This window comes from Bison bison, unplaced genomic scaffold (assembly GCF_000754665.1).
Source record: "Bison bison bison isolate TAMUID 2011002044 unplaced genomic scaffold, Bison_UMD1.0 scf7180017864491, whole genome shotgun sequence".
NCBI classification, from domain to species: domain Eukaryota; kingdom Metazoa; phylum Chordata; class Mammalia; order Artiodactyla; family Bovidae; genus Bison; species Bison bison.
In genome coordinates this window covers 22145863-22157449 of record NW_011495050.1, presented here as the reverse complement: position 1 = coordinate 22157449, position 11587 = coordinate 22145863, and the positions used below count along the sequence as shown (strand labels likewise).

General features: G+C 42.7%; 1 protein-coding gene across 7 annotated transcripts in view; it reads left to right on the top strand.

Moving 5' to 3' along the window:
- VPS13B (vacuolar protein sorting 13 homolog B (yeast)) overlaps positions 1 to 11587 on the top strand; it is an 805833-nt gene that overhangs the window by 771998 nt on the left and 22248 nt on the right. For all 7 annotated transcript variants that reach the window (XM_010863525.1, XM_010863528.1, XM_010863522.1 and 4 more), the window contains exons 55-56: positions 6173 to 6291; positions 10583 to 11388. In XM_010863525.1, the coding sequence (XP_010861827.1) occupies positions 6173 to 6291; positions 10583 to 11388 (925 nt within the window). The remainder of the gene's footprint in view (positions 1 to 6172; positions 6292 to 10582; positions 11389 to 11587) is intronic.

Here is an 11587-nt window from a genome sequence, read left to right as displayed (position 1 = left end):
CAGGTCTTTTCCAATGAGTCAACTCTTCGCATGAGGTGGCCAAAGTACTGGAGTTTCAGCTTTAGCATCATTCCTTCCAAAGAAATCCCAGGGCTGATCTCCTTCAGAATGGACTGGTTGGATCTCCTTGCAGTCCAAGGGACTCTCAAGAGTCTTCTCCAACACCACAGTTCAAAAGCATCAATTCTTTGGCGCTCAGCCTTCTTTACAGTCCAACTCTCACATCCATACATGACCACTGGAAAAACCATAGCCTTGACTAGATGGACCTTTGTTGGCAAAGTAATGTCTCTGCTTTTGAATATGCTATCTAGGTCGGTCATAACTTTTCTTCCAAGGAGTAAGTGTCTTTTAATTTCATGGCTGCAGTCACCATCTGCGGTGATTTTGGAGCCCAAAAACATAAAGTCTGACACTGTTTCCACTGTTTCCCCGTCTATTTCCCATGAAGTGATAGGACCAGATGCCATGATCTTCATTTTCTGAATGTTGAGCTTTAAGCCAACTTTTTCACTCTCCTCTTTCACTTTCATCAAGAGGCTTTTTAGTTCCTCTAGGCAGTAGTAATTTCTCAGAAACTCAGTGGACTTCTGATCTGTTTGATTCCAGAGAATCCCATGTGCTAATAATCACATCCTTGGTCCTTTTAATGACATATTTCTGTACTATTCTGCTTCCTTACCTCCCTCTGGATTTAAGGGAGCTTCTGTGGCAATGGTAAACAGTCGTTCTAAATTTTTTTCTGAGTAACTTTAACAATTAAAAATTTCAACAGTGAGTTCTGATGCCTATGCGTAGCCCTAAGTCTAAGTATTAATCTGCCTTCATGTTCAAAGATTAAATTTTATCTCTTACTATTTGGGGTTTAAAAACATTACTGCCTTTGCGAAGCTCTGAATTTCTGGAATGTCTTTATTCTCTTTAATTTATCTTTGCAAACCAGCCAGTTCTTTCCTGAGCTCATCTCGTCTTCACAGTGCATTGCCAGGTGCAGTCAGCAGCAGCCAACACACACTGCTGATGTTTTGTTTTCAAACCTCATCTTCTAGAGCTACAAATCTATTAGGTTTATAATCTGCCTCCCAAGTAATCTTAGACAACTCAGTGTCTTGCCACTCACACCATAAATTCCCATTTTTGTAGCTTTCAATATCAATTTCTACTGCTACCGTTAAGCCAGAATTCCCTGGTGGCTCAGTGGTAAAGAATCAACCTGCAATGCAGGAGACTCAGGCGGCTCAGGTTCAACCCCTGGATTGAGAAGATCCCCTGGAAGAGGGGATGGCAACCACTCCAATATTCTTGCCTGGAGAATTCCATGGAGAGAGGAGCCTGGCAGGCTACAGTCCCTAGAATCGCAAAGAGTCAGACACGACTAAAGTGACTGAACACGTACACAGCATTAAGCAGACTCCTGTTTTAGGTTTTTGCTGGAACCCTACTTGAATCACTGATATCTCTCTCCATTAGTTTAGGTTACATTATGCTGTCTATCACAGTCCTAGCATTGACTTTTTGCTCTTGCTGTATCCCAATGTTTGTCATCAAGGGATTTGTCCTCATGGTCAGTCAGGGACCCAGGTTGACAGAGGCTTCATTATCTTCTGTCTGCCCCATTGTAACAACCAGCCCAAAGCCTGAAGGCTTGAAACAGTAGTGATCTGGAGGGTTTGGTTGGGTGGTGTTTTTGCAGGATGAGCGCATGTAGCTGCATTTGGGTGGAGGGTTGGCAGGGGAGGAGTTCATCTAAGAAGCCTGGGTAACTCTGTTACCACGTGGTCTTTCCTCCATAGGAAGGCTAAGCCAGGCTTCCTCACACGGTTGCCAAGGGGGAAAATCCCCCAAAGCAAGCTTTTTTTCACGCTTCTTGCCTCATCCTTGCGGACATCCCATTATCTGAAGAAGGTCACAAAGCCAAGCTTCATATCAGTATAGGAAGGGATTAAACAAAGGCATAGACCCTGGGATGTGCAATTCTCTAATGGAGAATAATCTACCATAACCACTACCTGGAACAGGAATCAACAGACTTTTTCTTTGAGGTCTAAATAGTAAATATTTTAGGCTTTCAAAGCATATAGTCTCTGTCAACAAGTTTTCAACTCTGTTGTTAGATGGAGTCAATATGTAAATAAGTTCCAGTAAAACTGTATTTAAAAGAACAGGCATGTACATACTGTTATATTTAAAATGGATAACCAACAAAGACCTACTATATATAATTCTGCTCAATGACGTGTGGCAGCCTGAGTGGGAGGGGAGTTTGAGGGAGATTGGATACATGTATATGTATGGCCGAGCCCCTTTGCTGTCCACCTGAAACTGTCACAACCTTGTTAATAGGCTGTGCTCCAATACAAAATAAAGTTTACCAAAAGACAAGCATCCAATTGGATATGGGCCACACTGATGTGGAACATAAAGCTTTTGTTCAGTCTCTGCAGTGCAGGGAAAAGGCTGGCCCTTTTACCTTTGGCTCGAAACTAACACCTGTCAGTGCTGCCTTTAGCTTGTTGGCCAAAGCTGGTCTCATAGGCTGGTCTCACTGTAAGGGGCTAACGGGAATAAGCCTGCTCTGCACCCAACTGCGGCTGGGTGTGAGTGAACACTAGAAGTCTCTACCACCAGAGCCACCTTGAGCTGATGCCCATTCAGATCTTTACTGAGTACTGGTTGTAAATACTGAAGAAAATGTATACAAAGTGTTGCCCTCATGAACTTACAGAGACCATGGTGGATAATGCTCTAAGATGGAAAAATATACACTGCTGTCCTGGAACTTCTAGCTCTTATCTCATTATCTGTGTACTTGGCTTTTTCACCAACCAAACTGGTAGCAACTCGAGGGTGTGATTTTATCTTCTCAATGCCTGCTGCAGTGAGGAGCTCTTTGTGGGTTCACCTTAAATATCTGATCATTGATTTAATTAATGATTAAATGATCAAACCACCAGACCAAGACAAGGATTTGTTTTAATTTCTAGGGTGTAGGCGCTTAATTCTGGCACTGAAGTTCCTAACTCTCTAGTCCCTAGAACTCACTTTGTACCAGATGCCTGATGTTGCGAGTGGTTTCTCTCCATGTGAAAGGAGGCAAGAGTAGGCTCCAAGAATTAAAGTCTGCATTCCTTCCATTCTACTGATGACTAAGAGGGACACCCAGCAGAATTTCTCTCCCAAGTCCAAGGTTTTGGCCAGCAGAAATACCTTAAAGGTTTAGGTTAATTTGCTTGCTTTCAGAGTCTCCTGGGAAGTTAATGGAAATCCTCAGCTTCTTTATCTTTACTATCTTAGGAAGTAAATGAATCCTCATTTCATAAGGCCTGCAGACTGCTTTGAGAATGAGCTGAACAATTAAGTATTTTCCTCTTCTGGTCCCCTCCTTCCCTACTTTGAGTGGTGGTAGTTCTGGTTTTTAACACTCTCTGCTAAAACCCTAAGGTATCCTCTGAAGTTAGGACAGTCCTTGAGAGGAAGGAATGGAGATGGGAGTGTTAAGACCTTTAAAAGGCTTGTGTCAAATGAATAATCCCATGTCTGTAAACCTAGTTACAAAGCAGTTGACTTACTCTGCATATCATATAAAATAATAGCTTTTATAAATGTGACTGGCTCTCAAAGAATATCTGTTTTGTTTTAGATTCGTGAGCTGAGCCATTTTTTAGGTTGGCTGCCTTCCACATTTTATCATAGGCAAGTTCAGTTCTTATCTTGGAACAGAAAGGGCAAATTCAGGATATGGTCTTTTGAAACAGATGTTTTTGCAAAATGATCCATTTGGGAAACATGTCCATAGAGAATACAAACTGACTCCACTCCTGCCCTCAAAAAGTTGACAATCTAGTGATTGAGTCTATGATAAAAACCGGTGACAGTAATACAAACAATAAGATTAGTGATGAAACAGAAGTATAGTTAGTGTGCTTTTGGAATGTAGCTATAGGTATCAATCTGAGGAAAAGAACAGAAAAAACAGAGAATATCTTCCTTGAATAGGGTGTCCCTGATGAATGTGAAAGAGGAGGGTAAAAGAGCTGGCTTGAAACTCAACATTAAAAACTAAGATCATGGCATCCAGTCCCACTGTGAAAAGTGAAAGTGTTAGTTGCTCAGTCTATCTGACTCTTTGGACTGTAGCTCGCCAGGCTCCTCTGTCCATGGAATTCTCCAGGCAAGAATACTGGAGTGGGTAGCCATTCTCTTCTCCAGGGGATCTTCCCAACCCAGGGATCAAACCTGGGTCTCCCACATTGCAGGTGGTCCCATTACTTCATGCCAGATAGAAAGAGGAAATGTGGAAGCAGTGACAGATTTTATTTTCTTGGTCTCCAAAATCACTGCGGATAGTGAACAACTGCAACCATGAAATTAAGACACTTGCTCCTTGGAAGGAGCTGTGACAAACATAGACAGTGTATTAAAAAGTAGAGACATCACTTTGCTGACGATAGTTTTTCCAGTATAGCTTTTCAAAGCTATAGTTTTTCTAGTAGTCATGTATGGATGTGAGAGTTGGCGCATAAAGAAGGCTGAGAGCCACACAATTGATGCTTTCAAACTGTGGTGCTGGAGAAGACTCTTGAGAGTCCCTTGGACTGCAAGGAGATTGAAAAAGTCAATCCTAAAGGAAATCAACCCTGAATATTCATTGGAAGGACTGATGCTGAAGCTGAAGCTCCAATACTTTGGTCATATGATGCAAAAATTGACTCACTGGAAAAGACCCTAATGCTGGGAAAGATTGAAGGCAGGAGGAGAAGGGGGCTGCAGAGGAGGAGATGGTGAGATAGAATCACCGACTCAATGGACATGAATTTGAGTAAACTCCAGGAGATAGTGGAGAACAGAGGAACCTGGCTTGCTGCAGTCCATGGGGTCACAAAGAGTGTCGGATTCAACCTTGTGACTGAGTAACAACACCCTGTATGTGCAAAGATATACAGGATTTGGAAAGGATGTGCATAGAGAAACAGTGCTTTCTCTGCACAGATGGTGCTGAGGAGCAGACAAGGGTCTGAGCTAGAGCAGTAGCCGTAGAATAAGAAAGAAGGCTATTGCAGGAGTCAGCGGAGCAGGAGATGAAAACAGGTGGAGGCAGAGATGACCTCCAGATGCCCTGGATATTGAAGACGATCAGGATTTCTGAAGGAGGAGCCATAGTATAAGAAAGAAGCCCAGTGACCTTGAAGTCACATCCAAGGGTGAGAATCAGAGACTCTTGTGGTTCTGTGTACATTCTTTCAGGTACCTCTTCATTTGGTCAAAATTAGAACACATTCATCCCATGCCAAGCAGACACCTAGCTTTGTTCCTTCATCCAGGAATTTTCAGTCTTCTTTTTATTTGCTGTTCTGATAATAAAAAGGGCCCAGGCATGGACTGAATTGATAATACACATCGTCAGCATCAATGTTCCCAAACATGAGGAGGTTCTTGCCCTTAGCCTCAGGTAATGCTGGCTGTGAACACGATGTTCTTGGAGTTATTTTTCAAATAGTTCTGTTTTCAAATATTTATCCATTTAAGCAACATCGGTATTTAATGCTGAAAGGACATCTGTTCTGCTAGCCTGGCACCTGACTTCTGAGATAGAACTTTTTTTTAGGTCTAAGTCCACCTCCTCATGGAAGAAAAATCAATTTTTACTCCAAGCAAATGAAGTTACCTGACATTCTTGTTCCAACTTATGCAAGGGACCTTGAGGAGATTATAGCGTGTCTTGTTGGTGGGTTTTCAGGTATGTTTTTGTGTCCCCAGCACAGAAGGGCATCATTATGATCGCTTAGTCAAAACTCAAAAGCCTGAAAGGTTTTTGCACATCTCATTTCAATTCAGGGATTTTTTTCCCCCACAGAGATTCACATGCGCACATAAAGCTGGTCCATGGCTAGTCTCCAGCCCATGCAGAGTTATTTGCCAATTCCAGAGAAGCAGAGAATGAAGACACTCATGCCCTGTCATCCATCATTTTTTTCCTATGAACCTTACAGCTGGATATTGAAAATCTGGATTTGATTTTTTTTCAAGTCACCTGAATAGCCTATATACATGGATATAAAGAAATATAACCAGCAAGTGTTTGCAGTATTGAGTCAGAACTGAAGACATTTGAAGCCTTTTCAGCAGTGTTTTGTATTGCTTCCCAATCTGATTTTGAATGTTCTTTTCACAGGTTGTGTTTCTGACTGGCTTTGGCTATGTGTACGTGGACACCATCCATCACTGTGGCACAGTCTTCATCAACGTGGCCCCAGAAGGAAAAGCTGGGCCTGTCGTAACTAATACCAACAGGTAGGCTTAACTAGTATCCAAGTAGCAGCAGGGTAAGTGTCACATTAAACAGTTGTAAATCTACTATTCACCATTTTTTGTTATCCATATATATATGTGTGTGTATAAAGCTTTTGATTAATTATTCTGTAATCCATAAGGATATGGTTATTAGCATTTAGTTACACCCATAAGAAGAAGCAATATATCATCTTCCATGGATACGCTTTCCAATTCTTCTCTGGTAAGCTTAACAAACTGATTTATAAACTGAGACATGCATCTTAGAATTATACATTATTGTTAGCATGAAATACAGATTAATGCCTCTCTATCCACATGACCACCTAGTAATCAGTAATTAGACTTATCAATTAGAGCTACAGCAAAAGTAAAGTCGCCTCTTAGAGCCACATTTCCCCCGCTTTGACCTGAATGTTGCCATCAGGTTTTGTAAATATGAACCAGAGTTAATATCCTTAACTTAAAAGAATTCATATAACTCAGTAGGAATAATATGAAGATTGTCCCTCCTTCCAAAAATTAAATTATGGTAAAAAACACAACCGGAAAATTCTGGGAAGTGGAAACACAAATAACCAAAGAAATGCAAACTTTAAATGAGACATTACATATTGAATTAACAATGATGTTCCATCATATACCTGGAGAAGGGAATGGCAACCCACTCTAATCTTCTTGCCTGGAGAATTTCATGGACAGAGGAGCCTGGTGAGCTACAGTCCATGGGGTTGCAAAGAGTCAGACATGACTGAGTGACGAAAACACACATTTCCGTCATATACAGTCCTACTAAAAGCGTAAATTGTTACTATTTTCTAGAAAGCACTTTAGTAATATGTATTAAGAGCTTTAAAATCCCTTTGGCTTGGAAATTCTGCTTTTAAGAGTTTTAAGAGCTTAAGAGTTAAAGCAATAATTAGAGAAGTAGGCAAAGATATACAGAGAGATTTTATCACATTGCTAATTATAATGGCAAAATATTCAGAGTACAGATCCTGTCAGCAGGGAAATAGATGATACACAGTTGTACAAAAAATGGTGTATCCACAGAATATACCATTATAGGATTTTAGTGGGATAGAAAAATACTTGTTATGAATCTAAAATAAAGAAAATGGAACATAAATTCGAATATACAAATATATCCTAGTTATGTACACACACACATATTCACACTTACGTACATACATGCACACACATTCTCATACATACAGAAAACATTCCTAGAAATAACACTGGAAAGAAAAGAATCAAAGTTGTTAATAGATGTACAGTTATAAGTGATTATTTAATGATTTTCTATTTATTAATTTTATATAAGAACATATTTTATAATCAAAGTTAATTTATTTAAATTTTAATTTAAAATATAAAATACTGTCATCAACTTTTATATATTTGTTTAAGCCCTTTTTTTTTCTAAATTCCTTGCTTTTCATATATGGTTAAGAACTCATTAATTTGGACCTTGCCATAGTATGATTAATTTGAATTTATAATATTGCAAATAGGTTGGGTAGATGGTTTCCTTTGACCAGAAGAATTTGTAAAAACAAATTAATAGCGTAATAAAACCAAAGACTAAATTTTGAATTGCATAAGCCAGGATTTCAAGCCCACACAGCTCAGGAATGTTTTATATAGGGCATTAGTAGGGCATTGCTTGTGCAGTAGCAACAATCCATGCATTCAGTGACAGAAATAAGACCTAAGTATTTACTGGTATTTCCTTAATTCATTTGTTCAGCAAGTATTTCTCAAATGCTTACTGGATGCCAGTGCTATTCTTACCTGTGACCTAACACTCCCAAGTCCCTGTTCCCGAGGAGATCAGATTCTCATAGGTGTGCAATGGGAGGACAGAATGAACATAATAAAAAAGGAAATTTTATGGTTTAGTGGAAGATTGGAGTTCTGTAGCAATAAAAGCAAAGCCTGGTTGGGACCAGGAATTACCCAGCTATAGGAACAGAAAGAGGATAGTTTTGAAAAACTGGTATAGGTAAGCCTCACCAAGAAGCTGACATTTAAGCAAAGACTTGAAAGCACCCAGCGAGGGTTAGTAATATGATTATCTGGGGAGAACTCTCCAGACAAAGGGCACAGCCAGTTCAGAAGTCGGAAGCAGTGCACAGGCATATTGGAGGAGCAGGGACTAGGCCAGGGCGGGCCAAGTGCAGTGGGTGAGCTAGGAGGAACCAGGGCCCAGGGCCAGGCAGGGGATGGCTGGAAGGAGGGCACAGGTTGCACAAGGCTTCGTTTTCTTCTGAGTGAAATGAGGAAGTCATTAGATCTGTTTGAACGGAGAAGTTACCTGATTTGACATAAATTTTTAGAAGACCATGGCTCCTTTTCTTTTAATTTTATTGAAGTATAGTTTATATATATATATATATATATATATTTCACATACATTCTTTTTCACGTTGTTTTCCATTATGGTTTGTCACAGAATATTGAATATAGTTCCCTATGCTTTTGAAGTAAACTATAGAGAAGTAATGGCACCCCACTCCAGCACTCTTGCCTGGAAAATCCCATGGATGGAGGAGCCTGGTAGGCTGCAGTCCATGGGGTCCCTAAGAGTCAGACACGACTGAGTGATTTCACTTTCACTTTTCACTTTCATGCATTGGAGAAGGAAATGGCAACCCACTCCAGAGTTCTTGCCTGGAGAATCCCAGGGACAGGGGTGTCTGGTGGGCTGCCGTCTTTGGGGTCGCACAGGGTCGGACACGACTGAAGCAACTCAGCAGCAGTAGCAGCATAGAGAAGTAAAGGAGGAAGCAAGGAGACTAGTTAGGTGACTATTACAGTTATTCACACTAGAGGCTTAGGCTACACTACAGGGAAAGTGGTAAGAAATGGTTAGATTCACAATGCAGTTTAAGAAGAAACCAATGGAATTTTCCCTGATGCATTGGATGTGGGTTGAAAATAGAGGCATCAAGAACTCTCAAAGTTTTGGTCTGAGCAACTGGTAGGATGTAATCATCATAAACTAAGATGAGAACAACTGTTGTGTGGGTTTGGGGGTAAGATCATGAGTATGACCACACACATGACCCTGGAGACATCTAAGACCTGTAAGAGACTCCTGTGTGGATGGGCAGTTAGAAATGCAAGATCTGCGCTCACAGGGAGTTCTAGGCTGAATGTGTGACTGTAGAAGTCATCAGCATATAGATGCCAAACCGTGGGCCCAGATGAAGCCCTCCAAGGGGAGTGAGTGGAGATGGGGAGAGAAGAGGGCCCGGGGCTGAAGCTTGGGCACTTGCCCTTTCAGAGGAGGGAGTCCCATAGGTGATGAGTGACGAGACATACAAGAGCTGAGAGCAGACGGGCCAAGAAAGGATTTCCAGAAGGAGGGAGTTGGCCACTTGAATGCCACAGTACGGGCGTGAGTCACAGACTTCAAGCTCATTGTTCAATTTAGCAACAAGGAAGCCCCTTGGGGTCCCTAATGGGAGTTGCTCTGGTAGAGGACGTGGGGCAGAGCCTGCCTGGAGCAAGGCTAAGAGAAAATGGAAAGTGAGGAACAGGAGACAAGGTGTATGTGCTTTGGGGTGTTTATGTGAAGGGGATCAGGAAAAGGGTAGCTAGAGGAGGAGTTAGTTAATGAGAGGGATTTTTTAAGATAAGAGAAATAATAGCATGTTTTTAAGCTGCTGGTAAGGAAGAAGAAATGGTGTAGGAGGGAGTGAATTGCTAGAGCAGTGACTTTGAAGGGGGTGAGAGCATGATGGCTTAGCTCAGGACAGAGGGGTTAGTGGAGTAGCACCGTCTGCTCAGCTCTAAACGTGACAGGGAGAGCAGAGCACGCGCACAGCCCACGCTGGTTGCTGGGCCGTGCCGGGAGGTTCATGGGAAGTTTTCTCTTGCTTGCTCTTACTTTTCCCAATATAAGGCACCTTGGTTATTTTATCATGACCTTTCGCCTCGTGATGATCACAACAGAGAATTAGTGCACAAAGAACTCAGAGGATTTGGGAATAAAAATCTGGTGTTGATGAGGGGAACAGGATAGAGCAGCATGACGAGAGCTTGTAATGGTCCCTTTGGGAACATCTCCCAGTGCTGTTGGAGTGTGCCTGGCTCTGTCCAGACACAATGTACTGGAAGTTCAGTTCTTAATTTGTTTCTTATGAGAATCTGATGGGACATCAGGAGGTTTCTAAGACGGCTCTGTCATTGAAAATCTACTAAGACATTAAGGAAGGGAGGGAGGGAGGAAAAGAAAAGAAAATTGGAGGAGAAATGCTCATGTTCTCTTCCCTTTCTCCTCCAGAACTCTGGAGAAGATTGTGACATTTAAAATGTTCATCACTCAGTTGAGCCTGGCGGTGTTTGATGACCTCACTCACCACAGAGCGTCATCCGAGCTTCTGAGACTCACACTGGACCACGTTTTCCTCCAGATGGCCCCCGTGGCTGGTCACCTCCCTGGGGAAGAGATGGCCGCCGCCCCCTTTCACGTCTACTCCGTGGAGGTCTGCTGCGGGGACCTGCAGCTGGACAACCAGCTGTACAACAAGTCCAGTTTCCACTTCGCTGTCTTGGTCTGCCAGGGGGAGAAAACAGAATCTCCTCAGTGCTCCAAGATGCAGAGTCTCCTCGTATCCAGTGAAGATTTGGAAGAATACAAGAAAAACTGCTTTATCAAACTCTGCCTCACGTTAATCGAAGGCAAGGATGTCCTGTTTGATGTGAACGAGTTCAGTTTTGAATTGAAACCTGCCCGGTTATATGTGGAAGACACGTTTGTCTACTACATCAAAACTCTGTTTGAGACCTACCTGCCCAGCAGCAGCCCTGGCGCTCAGCCCACAGCTCTCGCAGGCGGCAGACAGGTGCTGCCCGCGCAGGTGAGGCAGCACGCCCGGGCCTTGGTGCATCCCGTGAAGCTGCAGAAGCTGGTGATACAGCCCGTGAACCTCCTCGTCAGCATCCACGCGTCCCTCAAGCTGTACATCGCCTCTGACCACACTCCGCTCTCCTTCTCAGTGTTTGAAAGAGGCCCCATCTTCACCACGGCCAGGCAGCTCGTCCACGCCCTGGCCATGCACTACGCCGCAGGGGCCCTCTTCAGAGCAGGTGAGGACACAGCAGAGGGAGCCTGAGCGAGAAAGAAAGGCTTCAGGGTGGTCCTGACTCCAAGACACAGGGAAGCGGCATGGGAGGGTGAGGGGCAGTTGGACAGCAGTGACTGGAATGCAGACCCTGCCACTGCGAGCTGTGAGGCGGGGCAAGTTACTGAACCTCCCACATCTCAGTTTCCTCACCCATAAAATGG